The 26,724-nt window shown below is 42.3% G+C and overlaps 1 protein-coding gene across 1 annotated transcript in view; it reads left to right on the top strand.

Moving 5' to 3' along the window:
• LOC128843706 (T-cell surface glycoprotein YE1/48-like) overlaps nucleotides 1–26,724 on the top strand; it is a 40,382-nt gene that overhangs the window by 8,589 nt on the left and 5,069 nt on the right. Inside the window, exons 4-5 of the mRNA XM_054040754.1 lie at nucleotides 15,754–15,897; nucleotides 18,041–18,184. Of these exons, the coding sequence (XP_053896729.1) occupies nucleotides 15,754–15,897; nucleotides 18,041–18,184 (288 nt within the window). The remainder of the gene's footprint in view (nucleotides 1–15,753; nucleotides 15,898–18,040; nucleotides 18,185–26,724) is intronic.

The raw sequence follows: 26,724 nt of genomic DNA, 5'->3' as shown, positions 1-26,724 counted from the left end.
CTGTTTAGCCAAGTTGATCGCGTGCCATATTTACTATTCTTTCTACACATCGGGATGGTTTGTTCCTGCAACCTCAATAAGGATTCTTTAAAATACAGCCAGATCTCCTGGACCCCTTTGCCCTTCATTTTATTCTCCCAGGGAATCCTGCACATCTGTTCCCTGAGGGAGTCAAAGTCTGCTTTTCTGAAGTCCAGAGTACGTATTCTGCTGCTCTCCTTTCTTCCTCGTGTCAGGATCCTGAACTCCTGGTCACTGCCTCCCAGGTTCCCATCCACTTTTGCTTCCCCCAGCAGTTTCTTGAGCTGTGAGTCGCTGTGAATGGCCAGCTGAAAGTGGCATGGGGAAATCCGACGCTTCTTGCTGCGTGCAGAGACTTCCCCAGCAATTCGTGAGCTGAGACCAGTTAAAAAACAGCAACTGGAGAGAACCACTCACATCAGGCCAAATCCATTGTGTGATGTTGCACTCTCTATGATTTTATGAAAATATGCTAATGAGTTACATAATATTTAACTGGAATATGCTTCATGCAAACGGTCTCTTGTAAGGTATCATTACAAAGCTTATAATCTACTGAGTGTGGTCATCCTATTTGTATAAATGTACCACTCATGTATCCGAAACTAGAAATCTGAAATAGAACTCTGAGGGCCTATTGTAATGATGCAAAGTGTGGGCAATTCATGGTGGTTTGGAATCTTGATGACTCCCATTAACCAGGACAATCGTCTGCAGATGGCTCTCTTTTACTTGTAAGTCTCCCTGTATACCTGTGTGCTGGCAAGTGGGTAATGTTTTCCCTTTAAAAAGGTGATCAAAGTTTATGTGAACCCCTCCAGGTATTTACTAATTTCAGAAAGCCTGATTCTAGTATCACTTATACTGTATAAATCTGATATTACTCTAAACGAGTCCATGGTTTTATAATGGGGGAACTAAAAAATAACAAAACCAAACCAAAGAAAACCAAAAGAAGAAAACCAAAAGAAAAACCAGGCCCATAGGCTTTATCCTTCATGTGTAATGGATTAAGTTTTTCTGTCATGAGTTTGTTCTTTTTTCTGTTTTCACAAAACATGCAATCCACATCAACTTCACTATGGGAAAAATGTTCCTCATCTTCAATCTACTGGGGAAATGCCTGAAAAAAAACACAGAAATCACCTCCCAGAATCCACCCGATGTAGACATTTATGCTCCACCACGTCCTTTGGTCTATAAGGTGCCACAGGACTCTTTGTCGCTTTTTACAGATCCAGACTAACACGCCTACCCCTCTGATACTTGACACCATTTAGACAATTTCTAATGTAAATTTCTTAATGAAATGATTGAGTTCTATCTTTCTAGGCTTTTATACCATATTATCAATGTAGCTACCTGACCAACGGAATGATCCCTTAAAATTGTAGGCTAGTAAAAGAGGAAGTTAATTCACAAAAGAAGACCAGGCATTTTAACTGCTTTTATTAGACCATACTGATGCATTTGCAAAGAGCCTTGCAATCAAGTGAATGTCATTTCTCCCAAATCTGGGGTGGCAGTCTCCCCTTTGCTCTGTTCTCACTTAAGAGAGACAGGAGCAGGGGCAATCCTTCTCTTGATGGCTCTCCTGCCATTCCTCTTCTTGGAAGGTAAAACCACAGGCTGATTTAAGTGCAGGACTCCGCCCTGAGAGATGGTGACACCTCCCAGCAGTTTCTTGAGCTCTGAGTCGCTGTGAATGGCCAGCTGCAAGTGGTGTGGGAAAATCCGACGCTTCTTGCTGCGTGCAGCGACTTCCCCAGCAATATCTACAATCTCATGAGTCACTTATTGAAGCACCGCGGCCATATATACTGGGGCTCCAGCTCCAATACGGTCTGCACATTGTCCTTTGCGGAGCAATCTGTCTATGCGACTGACAGAGAACTGCAGACCAACCCGGGAAGAACGGGTGATTTTGGCCTTAGGGTCTTTTGCGGTTGAGGTCTCACCAGAGTGCTCAGACTCAGACTCAGACTCAGCCTCAGTCTCAGACATGTTGCAGACTTCTAGTGTTCCAGCAACACTTGGCTTGACTTTCTTGGCTTTCTTTTGTTTTCTCTGCTTGGTTTACCTGAGTCTTTCCTGAGGAATTGGCCTGCCTAGCTTTTTTCTTGACTTGCTTGGCTTCAGTGGATGTTTCCTTGCTTGGCTCCACTTGCCTGTGTCTTTCTTTGCTTGGCTTGCCTGACTCTCTTTCCTTGTATTCCTGGCTCTGTTCACTTGGTTTTCTCGCTCTTATTTTGCCTTCTTTGATTTCTTCCTGGTCTGGCCTGATTATGAGTGGCCTGACAAAGTGTGGCTTGGCTAAGCCAACTCTTGAAATCACCAGAGTAGTATGCTGACCCTGTCTGAGCCTGCAGCCTTTTATAACCTCAGTGCAGACAGAGAAAACATCCTTTCTGATTGGTTGTCTGAGAACCAATGGGCAGCTACTTCATTTGTTACCCAAGCCGGAGGGGATATGTCATCCTTTTATGACATCATTCCCATTCATTCACCCACCGTTTGTGTGGGATTTTTAATCAGTGATATCTGTTCTTCGCAAAACTCATCCTGTAACGGCATGAAATAGGCTTTGGTTACATTTTGAAAATGAGATGCCTTAAATTAGGCACCTAAATAACTTATAAGTGGCCTGATTTGAAGAGGAGTTGAGCACCCACAGCTCCTGTTGATTTCACTAGGAGTTTTGAGTGCTCAGCACCTATGGCAATCAGGTCACTTTTAGTTAGTTGCTTAAAAGTGGGTTTAGGGGCTGAAATTCAGGCATCCTAAAGTTTGAAAATATTGGGCAGTTCCTCTGGAGCCCTTAACTTGGTGATGCTTCCCATCTCTTAGAGAACCCTCATGGCACCCAAGCCCATGGTAAGGGTTCTTTGCCATGCCAGAAACCCGAGTGTTCACCATTTGTCAATCTCAGGTTTGATTAGCCGCTTCTCTTGTTTGTGAGCTATTTTCTGAGACCGGGGTTTAAAAGCAGCATCTGGAGAGAACCCCTCACATCAGGCCAAATCCATTGTATGATGTTGCACTCTCTATGATTTTATGAAAATATGCTAATGAGTTACATAATATTTAACTGGAATATGCTTCATGCAAACGGTCTCTTGTAAGGTATCATTACAAAGCTTATAATCTACTGAGTGTGGTCATCCTATTTGTATAAATGTACCACTCATGTATCTGAAACTAGAAATCTGAAATAGAACTCTGAGGGCCTATTGTAATTATGCAAAGTGTGGGCCATTCATGGTGGTTTGGAATCTTGATGACTCCCATTAACCAGGACAATCGTCTGCAGATGGCTCTCTTTTACTTGTAAGTCTCCCTGTATACCTGTGTGCTGGCAAGTGGGTAATGTTTTCCCTTTAAAAAGGTGATCAAAGTTTATGTGAACCCCTCCAGGTATTTACTAATTTCAGAAAGCCTGATTCTAATATCACTTATACTGTATAAATCTGATATTACTCTAAACGAGTCCATGGTTTTATAATGGGGGAACTAAAAATAACAAAACTAAAGAAAAGAAAACCAAAAGAACAAAACCAAAAGAAAAACCAGGCCCATAGGCTTTATCCTTCATGTGTAATGGATTAAGTTTTTCTGTCATGAGTTTGTTCTTTTTTCTGTTTTCACAAAACATGCAATCCACATCAACTTCACTATGGGAAAAATGTTCCTCATCTTCAATCTACTGGGGAAGTGCCTGAAAAAAAACACAGAAATCACCTCCCAGAATCCACCCGATGTAGACATTTATGCTCCACTACGTCCTTTGGTCTATAAGGTGCCACAGGACTCTTTGTCGCTTTTTACAGATCCAGACTAACACACCTACCCCTCTGATACTTGACACCATTTAGACAATTTCTGATGTAAATTTCTTAATGAAATGATTGAGTTCTATCTTTCTAGGCTTTTATACCATATTATCAATGTAGCTACCTGACCAACGGAATGATCCCTTAAAATTGTAGGCTAGTAAAAGAGGAAGTTAATTCACAAAAGAAGACCAGGCATTTTAACTGCTTTTATTAGACCATACTGATGCATTTGAAAAGAGCCTTGCAATCAAGTGAATGTCATTTCTCCCAAATCTGGGGTGGCAGTCTCCCCTTTGCTCTGTTCTCACTTAAGAGGGACAGGAGCAGGGGCAATCCTTCTCTTGATGGCTCTCCTGAAATTCCTCTTCTTGGAAGGTAAAACCACAGGCTGATTTAAGTGCAGGACTCCGCCCTGAGAGATGGTGACACCTCCCAGCAGTTTCTTGAGCTCTGAGTCGCTGTGAATCGCCAGCTGCAAGTGGTGTGGGGAAATCCGACGCTTCTTGCTGCGTGCAGCGACTTCCCCAGCAATATCCACAATCTCATGAGTCACTTATTGAAGCACCGCGGCCATATATACTGGGGCTCCAGCTCCAACACGGTCTGCACATTGTCCTTTGCGGAGCAATCTGTCTATGCGACTGACAGAGAACTGCAGCCCAGCCCGGGAAGAACGGGTGATTTTGGCCTTAGGGTCTTTTGCGGTTGAGGTCTCACCAGAGTGCTCAGACTCAGACTCAGTCTCAGACATGTTGCAGACTTCTAGTGTTCCAGCAACACTTGGCTTGACTTTCTTGGCTTTCTTTTGTTTTCTCTGCTTGGTTTACCTGAGTCTTTCCTGAGGAATTGGCCTGCCTAGCTTTTTTCTTGACTTGCTTGGCTTCAGTGGATGTTTCCTTGCTTGGCTCCACTTGCCTGTGTCTTTCTTTGCTTAACTTTCCTGACTCTCTTTCCTTCTGTTCCTGGCTCTGTTCACTTGGTTTTCTCGCTCTTATTTTGCCTTCTTTGATTTCTTCCTGGTCTGGCCTGATTATGACTGGCCTGACAAAGTGTGGCTTGGCTAAGCCACCTCTTGAAATCACCAGAGTAGTATGCTGACCCTGTCTGAGCCTGCAGCCTTTTATAACCTCAGTGCAGACAGAGAAAACATCCTTTCTGATTGGTTGTCTGAGAACCAATGGGCAGCTACTTCATTTGTTACCCAAGCCGCAGGGGATATGTCATCCTTTTATGACATCATTCCCATTCATTCACCCACCGTTTGTGTGGGATTTTTAGTCAGTGATATCTGCTCTTAGCAAAACTCATCCTGTAACGGCATGAAATAGGCTTTGGTTACATTTTGAAAATGAGATGCCTTAAATTGGGCACCTAAATAACTTATAAGTGGCCTGATTTGAAGAGGAGCTGAGCACCCACAGCTCCTGTTGATTTCACTAGGAGTTTTGAGTGCTCAGCACCTATGGCAATCAGGTCACTTTTAGTTAGTTGCTTAAAAGTGGGTTTAGGGGCTGAAATTCAGGCATCCTAAAGTTTGAAAATATTGGGCAGTTTCTCTGGAGCCCTTAACTTGGTGATGCTTCCCGTCTCTTAGAGAACCCTCATGGCACCCAAGCCCATGGTAAGGGTTCTTTGCCATGCCAGAAACCCGAGTGTTCACCATTTGTCACTCTCAGGTTTGATTAGCCGCTTCTCTTGTTCGTGAGCTATTTTCTGAGACCGGGGTTTAAAAGCAGCATCTGGAGAGAACCCCTCACATCAGGCCAAATCCATTGTATGATGTTGCACTCTCTATGATTTTATGAAAATATGCTAATGAGTTACATAATATTTAACTGGAATATGCTTCATGCAAACGGTCTCTTGTAAGGTATCATTACAAAGCTTATAATCTACTGAGTGTGGTCATCCTATTTGTATAAATGTACCACTCATGTATCTGAAACTAGAAATCTGAAATAGAACTCTGAGGGCCTATTGTAATTATGCAAAGTGTGGGCCATTCATGGTGGTTTGGAATCTTGATGACTCCCATTAACCAGGACAGTCGTCTGCAGATGGCTCGCTTTTACTTGTAAGTCTCCCTGTATACCTGTGTGCTGGCAAGTGGGTAATGTTTTCCCTTTAAAAAGGTGATCAAAGTTTATGTGAACCCCTCCAGGTATTTACTAATTTTAGAAAGCCTGATTCTAGTATCACTTATACTGTGTAAATCTGATATTACTCTAAACGAGTCCATGGTTTTATAATGGGGGAACTAAAAAATAACAAAACCAAACCAAAGAAAACCAAAAGGACAAAACCAAAAGAAAAACCAGGCCCATAGGCTTTATCCTTCATGTGTAATGGATTAAGTTTTTCTGTCATGAGTTTGTTCTTTTTTCTGTTTTCACAAAACATGCAATCCACATCAACTTCACTATGGGAAAATGTTCCTCATCTTTTATCTACTGGGGAAGTGCCTGAAAAAAAACACAGAAATCACCTCCCAGAATCCACCCGATGTAGACATTTATGCTCCACTACGTCCTTTGGTCTATAAGGTGCCACAGGACTCTTTGTCGCTTTTTACAGATCCAGACTAACACACCTACCCCTCTGATACTTGACACCATTTAGACAATTTCTGATGTAAATTTCTTAATGAAATGATTGAGTTCTATCTTTCTAGGCTTTTATACCATATTATCAATGTAGCTACCTGACCAACGGAATGATCCCTTAAAATTGTAGGCTAGTAAAAGAGGAAGTTAATTCACAAAAGAAGACCAGGCATTTTAACTGCTTTTATTAGACCATACTGATGCATTTGAAAAGAGCCTTGCAATCAAGTGAATGTCATTTCTCCCAAATCTGGGGTGGCAGTCTCCCCTTTGCTCTGTTCTCACTTAAGAGGGACAGGAGCAGGGGCAATCCTTCTCTTGATGGCTCTCCTGAAATTCCTCTTCTTGGAAGGTAAAACCACAGGCTGATTTAAGTGCAGGACTCCGCCCTGAGAGATGGTGACACCTCCCAGCAGTTTCTTGAGCTCTGAGTCGCTGTGAATCGCCAGCTGCAAGTGGTGTGGGGAAATCCGACGCTTCTTGCTGCGTGCAGCGACTTCCCCAGCAATATCCACAATCTCATGAGTCACTTATTGAAGCACCGTGGCCATATATACTGGGGCTCCAGCTCCAATACGGTCTGCACATTGTCCTTTGCGGAGCAATCTGTCTATGCGACTGACAGAGAACTGCAGCCCAGCCCGGGAAGAACGGGTGATTTTGGCCTTAGGGTCTTTTGCGGTTGAGGTCTCACCAGAGTGCTCAGACTCAGACTCAGTCTCAGACATGTTGCAGACTTCTAGTGTTCCAGCAACACTTGGCTTGACTTTCTTGGCTTTCTTTTGTTTTCTCTGCTTGGTTTACCTGAGTCTTTCCTGAGGAATTGGCCTGCCTAGCTTTTTTCTTGACTTGCTTGGCTTCAGTGGATGTTTCCTTGCTTGGCTCCACTTGCCTGTGTCTTTCTTTGCTTAACTTTCCTGACTCTCTTTCCTTCTGTTCCTGGCTCTGTTCACTTGGTTTTCTCGCTCTTATTTTGCCTTCTTTGATTTCTTCCTGGTCTGGCCTGATTATGACTGGCCTGACAAAGTGTGGCTTGGCTAAGCCACCTCTTGAAATCACCAGAGTAGTATGCTGACCCTGTCTGAGCCTGCAGCCTTTTATAACCTCAGTGCAGACAGAGAAAACATCCTTTCTGATTGGTTGTCTGAGAACCAATGGGCAGCTACTTCATTTGTTACCCAAGCCGCAGGGGATATGTCATCCTTTTATGACATCATTCCCATTCATTCACCCACCGTTTGTGTGGGATTTTTAGTCAGTGATATCTGCTCTTAGCAAAACTCATCCTGTAACGGCATGAAATAGGCTTTGGTTACATTTTGAAAATGAGATGCCTTAAATTAGGCACCTAAATAACTTATAAGTGGCCTGATTTGAAGAGGAGCTGAGCACCCACAGCTCCTGTTGATTTCACTAGGAGTTTTGAGTGCTCAGCACCTATGGCAATCAGGTCACTTTTAGTTAGTTGCTTAAAAGTGGGTTTAGGGGCTGAAATTCAGGCATCCTAAAGTTTGAAAATATTGGGCAGTTTCTCTGGAGCCCTTAACTTGGTGATGCTTCCCGTCTCTTAGAGAACCCTCATGGCACCCAAGCCCATGGTAAGGGTTCTTTGCCATGCCAGAAACCCGAGTGTTCACCATTTGTCACTCTCAGGTTTGATTAGCCGCTTCTCTTGTTCGTGAGCTATTTTCTGAGACCGGGGTTTAAAAGCAGCATCTGGAGAGAACCCCTCACATCAGGCCAAATCCATTGTATGATGTTGCACTCTCTATGATTTTATGAAAATATGCTAATGAGTTACATAATATTTAACTGGAATATGCTTCATGCAAATGGTCTCTTGTAAGGTATCATTACAAAGCTTATAATCTACTGAGTGTGGTCATCCTATTTGTATAAATGTACCACTCATGTATCTGAAACTAGAAATCTGAAATAGAACTCTGAGGGCCTATTGTAATGATGCAAAGTGTGGGCAATTCATGGTGGTTTGGAATCTTGATGACTCCCATTAACCAGGACAGTCGTCTGCAGATGGCTCGCTTTTACTTGTAAGTCTCCCTGTATACCTGTGTGCTGGCAAGTGGGTAATGTTTTCCCTTTAAAAAGGTGATCAAAGTTTATGTGAACCCCTCCAGGTATTTACTAATTTTAGAAAGCCTGATTCTAGTATCACTTATACTGTGTAAATCTGATATTACTCTAAACGAGTCCATGGTTTTATAATGGGGGAACTAAAAAATAACAAAACCAAACCAAAGAAAACCAAAAGGACAAAACCAAAAGAAAAACCAGGCCCATAGGCTTTATCCTTCATGTGTAATGGATTAAGTTTTTCTGTCATGAGTTTGTTCTTTTTTCTGTTTTCACAAAACATGCAATCCACATCAACTTCACTATGGGAAAATGTTCCTCATCTTTTATCTACTGGGGAAATGCCTGAAAAAAAACACAGAAATCATCTCCCAGAATCCACCCGATGTAGACATTTGTGCTCCACTACGTCTGTTGGTCTATAAGGTGCCACAGGACTCTTTGTCGCTTTTTACAGATCCAGACTAACACGCCTACCCCTCTGATACTTGACACCATTTAGACAATTTCTGATGTAAATTTCTTAATGAAATGATTGAGTTCTATCTTTCTAGGCTTTTATACCATATTATCAATGTAGCTACCTGACCAACTGAATGATCCCTTAAAATTGTAGGCTAGTAAAAGAGGAAATTAATTCACAAAAGAAGACCAGGCATTTTAACTGCTTTTATTAGACCATACTGATGCATTTGAAAAGAGCCTTGCAATCAAGTGAATGTCATTTCTCCCAAATCTGGGGTGGCAGTCTCCCCTTTGCTCTGTTCTCACTTAAGAGGGACAGGAGCAGGGGCAATCCTTCTCTTGATGGCTCTCCTGCCATTCCTCTTCTTGGAAGGTAAAACCACAGGCTGATTTAAGTGCAGGACTCCGCCCTGAGAGATGGTGACACCTTCCAGCAGTTTCTTGAGCTCTGAGTCGCTGTGAATGGCCAGCTGCAAGTGGTGTGGGGAAATCTGACGCTTCTTGCTGCATGCAGCGACTTCCCCAGCAATATCCACAATCTCATGAGTCACTTATTGAAGCACCGCGGCCATATATACTGGGGCTCCAGCTCCAATACGGTCTGCACATTGTCCTTTGCGGAGCAATCTGTCTATGCGACTGACAGAGAACTGCAGCCCAGCCCGGGAAGAACGGGTGATTTTGGCCTTAGGGTCTTTTGCGGTTGAGGTCTCACCAGAGTGCTCAGACTCAGACTCAGACTCAGACTCAGTCTCAGACATGTTGCAGACTTCTAGTGTTCCAGCAACACTTGGCTTGACTTTCTTGGCTTTCTTTTGTTTTCTCTGCTTGGTTTACCTGAGTCTTTCCTGAGGAATTGGCCTGCCTAGCTTTTTTCTTGACTTGCTTGGCTTCAGTGCATGTTTCCTTGCTTGGCTCCACTTGCCTGTGTCTTTCTTGGCTTGGCTTGCCTGACTCTCTTTCCTTCTGTTCCTGGCTCTGTTCACTTGGTTTTCTCGCTCTTATTTTGCCTTCTTTGATTTCTTCCTGGTCTGGCCTGATTATGACTGGCCTGACAAAGTGTGGCTTGGCTAAGCCACCTCTTGAAATCACCAGAGTAGTATGCTGACCCTGTCTGAGCCTGCAGCCTTTTATAACCTCAGTGCAGACAGAGAAAACATCCTTTCTGATTGGTTGTCTGAGAACCAATGGGCAGCTACTTCATTTGTTACCCAAGCCGGAGGGGATATGTCATCCTTTTATGACATCATTCCCATTCATTCACCCACAGATTGTTTGGGATTTTTAATCAGTGATATCTGTTCTTAGCAAAACTCCTCCTGTAAGGGCATGAAATAGGCTTTGGTTACATTTTGAAAATGAGATGCCTTAAATTAGGCATCTACATAACTTATAAGTGGCCAGATTTGAAGAGGAGCTGAGCACCCACAGCTCCTGTTGATTTCACTAGGAGTTTTGAGTGCTCAGCATATGGCAATCAGGTCACTTTTAGTTAGTTGCTTAAAAGTGGGTTTAGGGGCTGAAATTCAGGCATCCTAAAGTTTGAAAATATTGGGCAGTTCCTCTGGAGTCCTTAACTTGGTGATGCTTCCCGTCTCTTAGAGAACCCTCATGGCACCCAAGCCCATGGTAAGGGTTCTTTGCCATGCCAGAAACCCGAGTGTTCACCATTTGTCACTCTCAGGTTTGATTAGCCGCTTCTCCTGTTCGTGAGCTATTTTCTGAGACTGGGGTTTAAAAGCAGCATCTGGAGAGAACCCCTCACATCAGGCCAAATCCATTGGGTGATGTTGCACTCTCTATGATTTTATGAAAATATGCTAATGAGTTACATAATATTTAACTGGAATATGCTTCATGCAAACGGTCTCTTGTAAGGTATCATTACAAAGCTTATAATCTACTGAGTGTGGTCATCCTATTTGTATAAATGTACCACTCATGTATCTGAAACTAGAAATCTGAAATAGAACTCTGAGGGCCTATTGTAATTATGCAAAGTGTGGGCCATTCATGGTGGTTTGGAATCTTGATGACTCCCATTAACCAGGACAATCGTCTGCAGATGGCTCTCTTTTACTTGTAAGTCTCCCTGTATACCTGTGTGCTGGCAAGTGGGTAATGTTTTCCCTTTAAAAAGGTGATCAAAGTTTATGTGAACCCCTCCAGGTATTTACTAATTTCAGAAAGCCTGATTCTAATATCACTTATACTGTATAAATCTGATATTACTCTACACGAGTCCATGGTTTTATAATGGGGGAACTAAAAAATAACAAAACCAAACCAAAGAAAACCAAAAGAACAAAACCAAAAGAAAAACCAGGCCCATAGGCTTTATCCTTCATGTGTAATGGATTAAGTTTTTCTGTCATGAGTTTGTTCTTTTTTCTGTTTTCACAAAACATGCAATCCACATCAACTTCACTATGGGAAAAATGTTCCTCATCTTCAATCTACTGGGGAAATGCCTGAAAAAAAACACAGAAATCACCTCCCAGAATCCACCCGATGTAGGCATTTATGCTCCGCTACGTCCTTTGGTCTATAAGGTGCCACAGGACTCTTTGTCGCTTTTTACAGATCCAGACTAACACGCCTACCCCTCTGATACTTGACACCATTTAGACAATTTCCGATGTAAATTTCTTAATGAAATGATTGAGTTCTATCTTTCTAGGCTTTTATACCATATTATCAATGTAGCTACCTGACCAACGGAATGATCCCTTAAAATTGTAGTCTAGTAAAAGAGGAAATTAATTCACAAAAGAAGACCAGGCATTTTAACTGCTTTTATTAGACCATACTGATGCATTTGAAAAGAGCCTTGCAATCAAGTGAATGTCATTTCTCCCAAATCTGGGGTGGCAGTCTCCCCTTTGCTCTGTTCTCACTTAAGAGGGACAGGAGCAGGGGCAATCCTTCTTTTGATGGCTCTCCTGCCATTCCTCTTCTTGGAAGGTAAAACCACAGGCTGATTTAAGTGCAGGACTCTGCCCTGAGAGATGGTGACACTAATTCTTCCCTGTTTGTGAGCAGCAGGTCAAGAAAAGCTCTGCCCCTAGTTGGTTCCTCCAGCACTTGCACCATGAAATTGTCCCCTACACTTTGCAAAAACTTCCTAGATTTTCTGTGCACCGCTGTGTTGCTCTCCCAGCTGATATCAGGGTGATTAAAGTCTCCCATGAGAACCAGGGCCTACGATCTAGCGACTTCTGCATATGCCAGAAGAAAGCCTTGTCCACCTCATCCCCCTGGTCTGGTGGTGCATAGCAGACTCCGACCACGATATCACCTTTGTTGCTCACACTTCTCAACTTTATCCAGAGACTCTCAGGTTTTTCTGCAGTTTTATACCTGAGCTCTGAGCAGTCATGCTCCTCTCTTACATACAATGTAACTCCCCCACCTTTTCTGCTCTGCCTGTCCTTCCTGAACAGTTTATATCCATCCATGACAGTACTCCAGTCATGTGAGTTATCCCACCAAATCTCTGTTATTCCAATCGCATCATAGTTCCCTGACTGTGCCAGGACTTCCAGTTCTCCCTGCTTGTTTCCCAGGCTTCTTGCATTTGTGTATAGGCACTTACGATAACTTGCTGATCGTCCTGCTTTCTCAGTATGAAGCAGGAGTCCTCCCCTCTTGCGCTCTCCTGCTTGTGCTTCCCATTTCCCCTCTTACCTCAGGCATCATACCATCCCCTGCATTAACTTAACTTAAATAACTCCTCTCCCTCCCTGGTATTTAGCCCTCTGATGTATTTATAGAGAGCAATCATATCTCCCCTCAACTTTATTTTGGTTAGGCTAAACAAGCCAAGCTTTTTGAGTTTCCTCTCATAAAGTAGGTTTTCTATTCCTCGGATCATCTCATTAACCCTTCTCCACACCTGTTCCAGTTTGAATTCATTTTTCATAAACATGGGAGACCAGAATTGCACATAGTATTCCAGATGAGGTCTCACCAGGTCTCCCTTGTATAATGGTACTAACACTTCCCTGTCTCTACTGGAAATACCTCGCCTAATGCATCCTAGCACTGCATTAGCTTTTATCATGGCTGCATCACACTGATGGCTCCTAGTCATCCTGTGACCAACCAATATAGCCATCTTCCTCTGTCGCTTCCAACTGATAAGTCCCCAATTTATAGCAAAAATTCTTGTTTTTAGTCCCTAAGTGTATGACCTTGCACTTTGTACTATTAAAATTTCATCCCATTTCTATTACTCCAATTTACAAGTCATCCAGATCTTGTATAATATTCCAGTCCTCCTTTGTATTGGCAATACTTCCCAACTTTGTGTCATCTGTAAATGTTATTAGCACACTCTCACTTTTTGTGAGAAGGTCATTAATAAAAATGTTAAATAAGATTGGTCCCAAAACCGAACGCAGAGAACTCCACTAGTAACCTCTCCGCAGCCTGACAGTTCATCTTTCACTATGACCCATTGTAGTTGCTCCTTTAACCAGATCCTTATCCACCTTTCAGTTCTCATATTAATCCCCATCTTCTCCAATTTAACTAATAATTTCCCATGTGGAACCATATCAAATGCAATGATTCTTTTCTATGGGAAGAGCAAACTAATCAAAGCTGATGTAATCAAATAATTTTATGGGACACTTGGTGGAGATTAAGCTAGAGACACACACTAACGGAAATGTTGTTAAACTATGACTACTTGGAAATTTGCACAAAATATTAATGCACAAAAGAATTTAACATGATGACATTGGAACAAGATAAACTCATCAATAAGGCCATATCTACACTAGAAATGGTTTGCCAGTATAGATATACCAGCAAACTGTGCTAAGTAGATGCAGCTTATACTGGCAAAAAGGTGATTTTGATGGTATAGCTTATAACGGGTCCCTGAGCAAATTAAGTTGTATTGGTAAAAACACTTTTTTACCAGTATAACTGTGTTTACACTAGGGTTTTAGTCAGTAAAATAATATTGCAAAAATCACACCCCAAGCTGACATTGCTAAACTGCCAAAAGTTTCTACTGTAGACCTGGCCTATGGAGAGAGAGAGAGAGTCACAAATTCAAGAGACAAAAAGGCTTTACTACAGAAAGACCTTCAAGCTCACCCCTCTCCACAGCACTAACTGGCAAAGTGCTACTTTGTTTATCTACACCATCAACACTATCATTTAACAGACAATTTGAAAACCATACCCTATAGATGACTCAGATGTAGAAGAAACCACATGTTCAGATATAATAACAAGCTTGCATCTTCATCTATTTCCTATGATTAGACTAGATCATTTCCCACCTCCCGTTCTACTCAGATGGGTTTCCTAATCCTTGATGTCTTTATTTGCCCACTCTGACTAAAACAAGGTTGTGGTTTCCTTTCAGCAGATTGTTGTGGTTCGCCGCTTGTAGAAGAGCTTATTTGTGAGAAGGACAATGCTGTGCAGATATTTCCCATGTCACGATTGTGCCCTCTCATCTGAATGGCCCCCTAACAATTTTTTTTTAGATGATGCTATTTAGTTTTGCAGAATCCCAGCTTTCATTTGTAAAAAGTCTGTCTATTATTATGCAAAAAGAAAAGGAGTACTTGTGGCACCTTAGAGACTAACAAATTTCTTAGAGCATAAGCTTTCGTGGACTACAGCCCACTTCTTTGGATGCATCCGAAGAAGTGGGCTGTAGTCCACGAAAGCTTATGCTCTAATAAATTTGTTAGTCTCTAAGGTGCCACAAGTACTCCTGTTCTTTTTGCGGATACAGACTAACACGGCTGCTACTCTGAAACCTGTCTATTATTATGGTTGCAAAGAAAACCTCAAAAGATGCTAAAGGGACGGGGAGGGATAGCTCAGTGGTTTGAGCATTGGCCTACTAAACCCAGGATTGTGAACTCAGTCCTTGAGGGGGCCATTTAGGGAACTGGGGCAAAAATCTGTCAGGGACAGTACTTGGTCCTGCTGTGAAGGCAGAGAACTACACTCAATGACCTTTCAAGGTCCCTTCCAGGTCTAAGGTATATCTCCATATAAAAACAATTCTGGAAAAATAGCCCTGAAAGGGATGAGCTACCCCATTCCTCTCAGTGAGGTGTTAACTCAGATGCCCACTGATGATAATTTAAATGCTAACTGTAACTATTTAATTCCTCATGTAAGAAAGGAGAGGGGGGGGGTCACAAATCAGCACAATCTGCCTTGAGAAACAGCTAATTCTGGTGCTCGACATGGCTGGCATTTCAGAGATAATACTTTTTAAATTCCCCCTTGGACAAAAAGGAGCCATGCCAAAGAAGCCTAGGAGAGCCTATGGGTATATTCAGGCCCCACTGAGGAGGAGCCCAGTGGAGCTCAGAGCATGATCATATTTTGAAAACAATCTGTATAAGTGGTGCCTCATTTTGATGACTAACATGGAGCAAAACTTATTCTTTGTGTTGAGCTTGGGATAGTAACACTACCCTTTCCCCCAATTTAACAGAGATTAAAAATCAGTGTAGGTTATATATTATGTTTTTGCACATGGTCTGTTAGCCAGGTTACAAAACCACAGTCTTTTTCTTTTACTAGCCAAGTAGTGCTTTACTAACTTGCGAGCTCCTCAAATACCAAAATAAATCTAAAGAAAATAAATATTTCTCTTAGCGGACTTATAGAGCAAAAGACAATTGATTTAATAAAGGTCACTGTAGTTTCAGTTTTATGTGGCACAGTTTTTGTTACTTTATTGTTAATTTAAGTTCTCCAGAATGAAAACCCCAACAAACAGCATGAATTATTGCATAACCTCACCCAACTGCAGAACACTCTGGAAATCTGCCATCAGCAAAAAGATGATCTCCAAGCAAAGAACACAAACCTCACAAATATTGTGAACATTAAAGGTATCAATTGAAGCTCACTATTCTGTTATAGCCATTAGAGTAACATTTTTGTTTCATTAGAATCTTCATCCCCCTTGTCCTTATTAACAAAAGAGCTTTCTCAGGTTCCTTCTCTCCCTGTGCACAAACTGCCCCAGGGCCTGAGCTAAGTGTTAATAGAAAGGAAAGACACAAAAGAATCTTTGCGGGAAGTGTTGGGCACCCAGCAGGGGTCATACTCAATGATCGTTGGCTCACTGGCATCAGGGTTTTGAGACATGGGCGTATCCATTCCCTATAGGCATCACCTGATTCCTTCCTGTACCTTTGGGAATTACAGGAAATCACCGAAATAATGACAAACTAATCATAGATGAACTGGTCATATAATTGTATGGGACACTTGGTGGAGAATAATGAAGTCATGCACCCTCTTAGGGAAAGTCTGTTAAACTATGGACACTGGGGAAGTTGCAACGGGAATGCGTGCACAGCAGGACCCCAAAATGATGGCACTGAAACAAAATAAACTCACATATAGACAGAAGAATATGGCAACAGACAAATAGGCCCAGATATACTGAGCACCTTGCATCCTCCTCAGCCAATTCCTGTGATTAGACTAAAGCATTTTCTACCTCCTCTCTGCCCCAACAGACCCCTGTTCCCCATGCCCCATGACTTCCCGAATTTCCCACTCACACTAAAAAGGCTGCTGTGGTTTCCCTGTTGCAGAAGCACTTTGTTGTGAGGAACACAATGTGTTGAGCTTGTGTTATGCCTTGCAGTGTTGCTTTTTGTTCATGTGCTTGTTTGTTTGGTGTTTCTTGCTGCCTTTCCCAGATGTTTTTTTTTTTTTTTTTTTTTTAATTTTTCTTAATCTCCTCTGTTCATGACCCACAAACCACTGTACAAAAAATCATGTTCAGGATCTGTGTAGAGTAGAGGACCAGGAGAGAGAGGATAATGGAGAGTAGAGATTAGATTTTTGTCCTTGTCCTTGTCTAGATTAGATTTTTTGGTTATGTGGTGTTCATTGATTTTAGCAGACACATCCAAAAACTGTAGTCTAGACAAGATCATTGAGAGCTTTACTTGAGTCAGTAAGCAGCCAGGTGCAGAATCTTGAGGACTTCTTCAAAGAGAAGATTAACTCCTCCCTTTCTTCTGTCCTCTTCTCCCTCCCATGTACCCTGAAAACATCTACTCCTTCCACCAATCAATTCTTTCATCAATTGATTCCTTCCTTCTTTTGTCTGGTATTATTGTTAAATGTTTTCACTTTGCATCTTTTCTTCTGAACCTTTTACTTAGTGGATTTCAAAGTTGCACTCAAGATTATACTTCTAGGTCTCTTTCCTTCCTTCCTTCCTTCCTTCCTTCCTTCCTTCCTTCGGGACTGTCTATAAATTATATAATGCATTAGGTAGGTGAGTCCTTATTTGTACATGTTTTTCCAGTGTTACAAGGGAGTGGGTGGGTCTTGAAAATCACCCAAAAATGTCATGTAATTTATGGACAGCTCCCTCCTTCCTTCCAGTGATTTCTCCATCTCTTTTGATAAGGCATCAGATTTTTCGGGTTCTCTCATCCAGCGCAACATGGCTCGTTTGGATTTCATGGTAGCAATGATGTGTGCTTTACCTCTGAGTTACAGCAATATTTTAATGGATTTTATCTCTATTTAGGGTTTTTTTTTTGTTTGTTTGTTTTTTTGAGCACATCCATGTGCACTCCTGTTACTTCATTCTACCTAAATCTCTACCTGTTTTCCTTGCTACTTAGCTTGGATATTGGCAGCACCAGTATATCTAGTTTTGATTTCATTGGAGTGATGATGACACAAAACTGGAGTAACAGAGTGGTGCATCAGCCCTTAAGAACTGACAGTCTTTCAGTCTCTTAAAATATTCTCTGCCTCCACCCCAGAGATTAGAAATCAAACTAAATTGTCAATTGTTTTTGCATATGTTCCATTTTAAAACCATCCAGTGCTCTTTTTAATATCCAAGTAGCGTTTACTATTTTGCTAGCTCCTTAACTACCAAAAAAATCTGAAAAAATAAACATATCTCTAAGCAGACCTATAGAACAAAAGGTAACTTATAAAAACTTACAAAATTTACAAGTGGTACAGTATGTGTGAATTTATTCTGAATTTTAGTTCTGCAGAACAAAACCCTCAACAAGCAATGTGAAATTGTGGACAATATCACCCAACTGCAGAAAACACTGGAAATCTGCCACCAGCAAAGAGATGATCTCCAAGCAAAGAACACAAACCTCACAAATATTGTGAACATGAAAGGTAGTGACTCACGTTCACTATTCTGTTATAGCCTATAAAATAACATTGGTGTTTCAGTAGACTCCTGGTCACTTTGTCATTATTAACAAAAGAGCTTTCTCAGGGTTCCTCTCTCCCTGTGCACACACTGCCCAAGGGCCTGAGCTAATTGTTGTTAACACTGAAAGCCACAAAAAAATTCTATGCAAAAATGTTTGGAATCCAGCATAGGTTAAACTCAATGATCCCTGTCACTCTAACTTCAGGGTTTTGAAACACGGGCATATCTTTTTTTAATGTATGTCACCTAATTCCTTCCTGTTCCTTTGGGAGTGTCAGGATGTGACCCACAAATGACAAACTGACTCATGTCTCATTCATGTCACCTATGTCATATATGATGTTTCCTTCCTCCCTGGGTGCTCTCATTTCCTCTTTTGTTCATGGGGCCCACAAATAATTGCAATTTCTGTGACCATTGATAATAGCAATTCACTGACGAGACTGGGTCAGCATTTAAGTGGATCAGCATTAAGTCAGCACACTAATGGGATGTAGCATACACCTGTTCAAAATTTCCCCCAAACCCCTGATCAAGCTCTTCCATTCTAGGACTATGCTTGCAGACGCACATGCCAAGGACAGTGCTAAAAGGTGGCAGATGAGAGAAATCCTGGAGTCTTTCTTTAAAAAAAAATTAAGTTGCAGGCTTATGCCCAGTTTTTCCTTTTCACTATTTAATGGAAAAATCTTTATCATTCCTGATAATCTGGGGATGTATCTCACTTGCACCTGCCCATATGTTGGACCTTTGAGCAGACAGTGACTCTGCAGTTCGGCCTCTTCTCTGTTACATTGGTTGCACGTATGTTCTTCTCTGGGGCAAATGGTGCCTGGCCTAGTTCCATTAATGGTGCTAGCTTCCTGTCAGTAAGGAGGGCGAGGCTATGCTGGACCAGGGATGATTCTGCATGTTTGTTTTCTAATAGTCCCAAATTCATGGTCAGCATCAGCTGAACCTGAGACACACAGACTCAGCAGCAGAATTAATTACTTTTATTTTCAAATCACAGACTTGTGCCACTTGAAGACTCTGTTCCAGTATAGAATGGTGGTGCACGAACATGCCAGTGCAGCTAATACGTTATGACCCCTCACATGAAACTGCATCACACAGAAATGTGATGGATCTATAATGTCTCTTTTTCAAGGAGATAAATGTAGACCTTGCCCAGAGAGCTGGATACAGCATGGAGAGAAGTGTTACCATTTTTCGAAGGAAATGAAAACATGGCACAAGAGTAAAGAATACTGCTCTTCTTGGAGATCCCTACTGCTTAAAATAGAGAACAAGGAAGAGCTGGTAGGCAATTTACCCTGTTGTTTTGTTTCCTGTATATTCTAAACTATACCTGCCATATATCCCTGTGATGGGGAAGTAGAATATGGTTATAAAATGAATGGTCCATGTTGTCAGGATAATGTGACCCACTAAACTGCCCTGTTTTGTTTTCCATGCTAAATTTCCTAAGAAAGCTTGACCAGACTATGGGCACCAGAGAAGGGAATGAATAAAAATTCTAAAACTACCTGAAGGGCTTAAAGGAAGTGTGACGACACCAGGTCTAAGGTTTAATGCTCAGTACAGCTACTGAGGGATGGATGGGGGTGTGGCGAGAGACCAAAATGTATTTCTAGTATCTCACTAACAAGGCCCAAGAGAAAGCTTGTGCTCTCTGCTCACTGAGAAGAGAGTGTTTCTTCTCCTTCCACAGTAATTCCCCTAGATAATTAATGACGTTGTAGAAGCAGTTTCCCTAGAGAGTCCCCATCAGTTTTCCCCAGCCAGAGGGAAAGTAGGCAGGATGAGTGGGAGGAAGGAATTACATTTCAGAAATATTTTCTGTAAAATGTACTGAAAGGTCTTCTGGGGAAAAAGGAGAATGTGTTTGGCCAACATCCGGGGACCTCAGCATACTGGCTGTGACCATGACTCATTAGCTTCCCTCCCATCCCTTATATCCACACACTCATACCGGGGTTTGAGCTGATTTGCTTTTGTTTCCACACAGGATTTCATAAAGTCTCAGGCCTCATTTCACTGGATTAGATTATCCCGTATGGCAATGGGTCATAGCTGGGTGTGGCAGGATGGCACAGCCCACTCCACTGACCTGTAAATCTCAGGCACACCTAGAAATGGTTCAGTTTTTTTATATCCTAGTGTATTTCTTACCAAATTTTTACTATGTCAATGGGAAGGGGAATAAAGATTATTCGATACCCTAAAGTAGGTCCCACAGCCCTGACACACCTGGGCTGATGTTTCCTCTAGAAAGAGGCATTGAGTCAGACAGTGGCATGGCTTTTGTGGGGAAAGGGCTGGTTTAATCCCTCCAAGGGGTTTCAGAGACCAAGCCATCAGGTTCAGCTGAGTCTAGGTAGGCTCAGAAAGATCATATATATGGGCTGAGCTCCTTCTTGGAAATAGAGAGTGGGGTTTGCTGATTGGAAGCAGGACGTGGGTCTCTGAACACATTTGACTTGTCCTACATATGTTTTGTTTTGGTTACAGAGCTGAGTTTTTCTTGTTGAGAGGATTTTTTTGTTTTGTTATGTTATGGATAAAAATATGAAGATTCAGACTGAGCTATCTGGATCCATGATTTCAAAGCACAGACTTTTTGAAGGACAAATAGAGTTATCACTGATTGAATTTCCATCAGAGTTGTTTATAGAGTTTCTAGAAGTGCTGTTAATGAATGTTCCAAACTGAGCAGGATTTAAAGGGTCAAAGTAATAAAGTCAGATGACACATACACAAATACATTACAAGAATATTGTTCTGCTTGTCCTGGGTCCTGAATCATACCAAAGCTATTTCTTTCTTTGTCTATATCTGGCATCTACCCTCAAGATTTAGGCACATCAATTTTATGTTTGTTTGTGATTTCACCAAGTCTGGTATGTCTGACAGTAAAATGTTTCTTTTAAAAGTTTGCCAGTAAAGATACAAGAGCCTGGAGAAAAATGTGCACTTTTCAAAGCTGGGGAAGCCTTCTCCCATAACTGTACAGGCCAATATCGCTATATTTGTGAAAAGAGGGCTACTCAGAAAAAGGCTCCTGAACGGGCACAAGGAAGATTACAGTATCCATGGCAATCATAACCGACGACATTCCAAAGGGAAAGATAATTCACCCCTTGAGTTTGCAGAGTTGTCATTTTCAGTGAGGAGCAGCAACTTCTGATGATAAACCATGTCCCTTTCAGAAATTTCCACAGCCAACCAAAACACTCCTACCATGCATGCGGATTTATCAAACATGGCTGGGAATGGCAGAGTTTATTTTAAAGATCAATTAGTTCACCATGAAGATAAGAAACTGGGTTTATTTTTATTTTATTGCATCCCATACTCCCTATGTCATAAAGTTCTGCATTTGTAATTCCATGTTTTGTTTTGTTCTGTTTTTTGCCTCATGATAAATGGTTGTTTTCTTTTAACACTGAGTTTGCAAGATCAAGAACCAACCAGGGAAGAAAGTAGATGGGATAATCTTGATTTTAACCAAGTGTAAGCTGCACTTAGATTCCCTCTTACATTCACAAAAATCACAGTGGTTTAACTAAAATTGATTTATAATCACTTTAATTAAGCTTGGAGCACGATTCACAAGGGGACCTAAAGAGGGCAGTTAAGCACCTAAGTCCAACATTTACGCAACACCAGCATTCACTTCCCCCCCATCCCCAATGCTTAGCTTCTGCCTAATACTGTAGGTGCCAAAAGGCCTCGGCACCTAAGCTTCCACCAGTAAGGCCTCCAAGGCACCTAAATTTCTGCAAGGGGGCATGTGCAAAGCCTAATCATTGGGCTATTGGGTATTCTGTTTTCTCTCAATCTCTCCTATTGGACTTGTTCCACTTTCTATTAAACATTTATTGGCCAAGAAAGAGAATGACTTCATAGCCCAGTGGTTAGGGCACTCACATGGGAGACTCAGGTTCAGATCCTTGTTCTAAATCAGGCAGAGTGAGGATTTGAATGAAGGTCTCCTAAGTGAGAGCTTTAACTATTAGTTATAAGGAGAGTACCACCTAGCAAGCAGTGCTAGAACCAGAACGGATCTCTGGTAGTGAGAGGTCTCCCACCAGCATAATTAAACCACTCCCCATGAGCAGTGGTAGCTATGCTGGTGGGAGAGCAACTCCCGCTGATACAGCGCTGTCCACACTAGTGCTTTTGTTGGTGAAACTTATATCGGTCGGGGGGTGTTTTTTTACACCCCTGACCAGCAAAAGTTTTGCTGACAAAAGTGCCAGTGTAGACAAAGCCTTAGTGACCAGAATGCTGGCCCAGCTTTTGGCTCCCACCATTCTGTCACAGTCTGTTATACTACATTGATCTGAAAAGTGATTTTCGTTAGGCTGGTGCAACCAGACTAGGCAAGATTGACCGAGCTGGGAAAGACATGAAATGGTGAAGTTGGTACTTATATTAAAATGATAGGGGGCAGGGTACCTTCATTTCCCACGTGGGAACTAAGTATGCTGTTCCACAAATGTTTCAAAGGATGGAGTGCACTTCTCTGATGTGGGGCAGATATTTTCTTGGAGGACCTCAAGTGGTGGGTGGAGTTCCTTTCTAGTTATCCAGCAGGCTGAGGGTGGATGTCAAGCTGATTGCTCTTGTCCCCTGTGGCAGGTTCCAGTACAGTTGGTGGGCTAGAAAGGGTCCAGCAAAGGGCCCTGTAACCTAATGGTTTCTATGGGCATTGGCCCTGAGCACTGCACTGCATGGTGAAGGGGTGTGCCGCTCTTTCTCATGCAGCTTGGTGCTCCCTTTATTTGCTCTCTCCTACCTCTGGTGTGGAAGAGGGGAGTAGATTGGGACAGTGGCTTCTAGTCAGGGTCCATTGGCAAGTCGAGGGTACAGAGTTAGAGTACACTGGGTCCACTGGTATCAGTTGAGAGCCAAACTGGAGCAACCCCGCTGGGTAGTGTGAGGTAGTTATCCCAGCTACGCAATACTTGTATATAAAATTGCAGGCTCCATATTTCACAATATTGTGGTGTCTGAATCTCATTGTTTCTGTATGACATGACATAGAGGGAGGTGGAAGCTCCTGCATTGTTTTAGCAAAAAAGCAAAATGAGCAAGGCCTTGTCTTTACTGGGGAAATAAAAAGGTGTGTCCTTAACATGAGTTAGCTAACATGAGGTAAAAACTTAAAGAAGGCAAGGGAGTTTGTGGTTACACAGGGGCAGGTTGAGTTAAAACTTAGCCCCCCACCCCCGATAGGCTTTAAAATGTAAATCTGCAGGATGTGTAAAATGGCATAAGAATAGGGCTGGTTGAGAAACAGAGTTTCCCTCCTATGAAAAAATTTCATTAAAAAAAATAATCATCCTGAATCAGGAACCAGCTGCCTGAGCAGATAGGCGGTGTGGGAAGGGAGCCAGCTGCCCAAGGGGTTTGGGAGCTAAATTTCTGGTCAGCTGGACAGCCTGGGAATCCAGCCAGTGCAGGGAGCTGACCACTCAACTCCCCAGGTGGGGGTTAGGTGGGTTGCCAGGGTGCCTGGAAGCCAAGGGAGCCCCAGCTCCCAATCTCCCTGCCAGGTAGCTCACAAAGCCCAAGAAGCCCTGTCTCCCAAGCTTCCTACCAAGCAGGCTGCCAAGGAGCTATAGAGCTTGGGGAGGGAGATGGGTGGGGAAGCTGGCAGGAAATGAGTCAGGCAGGCTGGCCAGCTTGCTACCTGCTCACCTGCTGGGTTTCTGTCAAAAGTTTTGATGGAATCAACATGTTCTCACTTAACAATGAATCCTCATTTTCTGACAGAAATGTGTTCTGCTTGAAAAAATTTGACCAGCTCTGTATAAAAGTTCTTCCTTACCTCATTAGGGTGTTGAAAGTCTAAATACATTTAAGGTTATGAGGAGCTCAGATACTATAGTAATGGGGATCATATAGTTACCTTATATAGATGAGTAGGGGTTGGCAAGAGGGTGTACGTAGTGTAGTCAGCAAGCAGTTCCATTCCATGACTGCTTAGGCCAGGCTAAACCTAGGTGTTAAGTGCTGCACAAAGGAAGCCATTTTCAGTGTACAAAAACAAATGTTTATTGGTACTACATAGAGCCTAGGAACTCTGAAACACATGCCTGAGTGCCATATACTGGCATATTACCTCTTAACTATTTACATATGTACAGATATAGATCACTCCGGTAACAATACAGTCCTTGTGTGGAGCAGGGACTTCTTGTCTGTGTTGCAAGAGGACACAGAGTGGGTGACAAGCAGCCCAAATAGCATTTCCCCCAGAGTGGAGTGTCTCTATCCCTTCCTCTCTCATAGCCCTGGGCATGTAGGAGGGAGATATAGGCAGTTCTAGTAGCAGCATCTCAGTGTCCACAATAAGGGCCTGAGGGAATTAGTATCTGCAATGAGAGGGCAGCCATGAGAGCAAATCAGTAGCTACAGTGCATCACTTCCAAAGTTGGGGCAGCAACTGAGCCCTCTTCCTCACAGGACACTCAAACAACCGGCAGTTATGTCAGTTCCAGGGATGAAACCAGCCATGAGGGAAGTAGCAGAGTGTGTATCCTTTCAGGGCGGTAGAGCAGCGTAACTAGGATGCCAGGTCTAGGGTATTAAGATAGGCCTCACGGTTTCTCGGGAGCAGCACGAGCAGAGCAGCAGCAGTCATTTATGTCTCCCTTCCTGCTGCGCTATTTACCAGCCCAACAGTGAGACTAATGCTACGTTTGGAGCTAGGCCTCATGGTCACTGCAGCAGCAGGAGACCACTCAGAGCTGTGTTTTGTGTCAGCAGTGATGTCAGTAGTGGGTGAAACCAGGTTTTGGTCTTCCCCTGCATAGCTAGCAGGACTCCTTTCCCTGCAGGGCTATAGAGCAACCCAGAAAGGGCGTCAGTTGGGGGATGCAGCCAGGACTCATGTGTCCCCAGCAGCAGCACATTGTCCCTCCCTGCAGGCGATAGAACAGCCTGGCCAGGTACTAATTCTGGGGTGGAGCAGGTCTGAGGAAAAGAAGCAGCAGCAGCAGCAGTGTCCCTCTTGCAAGGCTGCAGAACAGCCTGGCAATGATGTTAAATTTGGGGCTGGAGCCAGGCCTCAGGTATCCTCAGCTGCAGAGAGTGTCCCCATGCAGAGCTCTACAGCAGACTGGTGTTAGTGATGGGCCTGGGGCTGCAGGCAGGGTCCCTGATGTGCACTGTCATCTAGTCCATCCCCTTTAAATACACTGGCGCAAGTCTGTGTGCAGAGAAGGCCTTAGATTCATTTATGAAGTTGAACAATTGCACATTATTTAGTAAAAGTGCCTAACTAGTTTGGTTTGCAGATGCTGTTGCTTGATAACTGTAACATTTAAACTGATCTAGTTAAGCTTTTCAGTGAACACCTTGAGGCTGTGTATTAGTGTCTGTGAGAAACTGAGCTGCTGCTGTTTCATTTCAGCTATTTTTTTGCAGGGCGGGTCAAGCAAGATAACACATTTATTAAGTTGCGGCAGCTCTTTGCAACGGAAGTCTCTATAGTCAAACCCACTTGGTAGCCATAATCTTAATGGAAAATCTCACTTCAATGGGGGGCTGGGAAACCTCTGCACCCATTTTGCAAAAACTCTGTACAGTTACGCCAATTTTAGATTACCACTAAACATTTTCCTGTTTACTGTCAATTGAACTGCCTTTATTGCCTGCTACAAATAGTGATATTAATATTGATTACCCAGTAGAGTGGAAACTGAAAAAAAATTCTGTTTCTTTTCTTTCAGAGAAGTATACTATGTGATTCTATGTTCTCAGACTAGTCTCATGGTTTATTTCAGGTTTATATAGTTACTGTATATACTATGTCACGGGGAGATGGGAACAAAAACTTGATCTTCTTTTGTAGAATTGAATGAAAACTACATCCACTTTGCTTATTATGTTTTCACCTAGAGGAAAGTCAAATCACTTTAGAAAACAATGGGTAATGTTAATTCTAAATCACATAATCTAAAATAGAAGTCGTTCTCTCTCTTTCTCTCTCATCTGTTAATTAGATCTGGTCAAAATAACAATTATATTCTGCAAAACAATTTGAAGGAAATGAAATAATGTTCCCAGGTTTTTTGTGGTAGTGTGGATTTTTTTGTTTTTGTTTATTTAAATAAAAAGTTTTCTTTTTGAAATGAAAACGATTCTCCCCCCGGGTTTCCATTCTCCCCTTCTCCAGCATTTCCAGAGGAGAAAGAGGGACAGGGAAGAAGGAAGAATATTAATAATGAAAACCAAAAGTTTTCAATTCAATTTTAAATGATAAATTTCATTTTGAAATGAGAAATTTTGAATGATATTAAATTTTCATGAAAAATGTATTGTTTGAAGTGGGTTTTGTAATTTTCAAAGAACAAACTTTGATCACTTCTACTTTTTTTAAAATGCTCTGCAAAAATTGTATACAAATCTTAAAGACAAGAAGAGCTGTAAGTGCACTACTGAAAGTCAGGCCACTTGGTTAGGTGCCCAACTGTAGGAAACCAAA

Source organism: Malaclemys terrapin, chromosome 1 (genome assembly GCF_027887155.1).
Source record: "Malaclemys terrapin pileata isolate rMalTer1 chromosome 1, rMalTer1.hap1, whole genome shotgun sequence".
Classification (NCBI taxonomy): Eukaryota; Metazoa; Chordata; order Testudines; family Emydidae; genus Malaclemys; species Malaclemys terrapin.
Note: the sequence above shows the minus strand (reverse complement) of the source record. Positions and strands in the feature narration are given on the sequence as shown.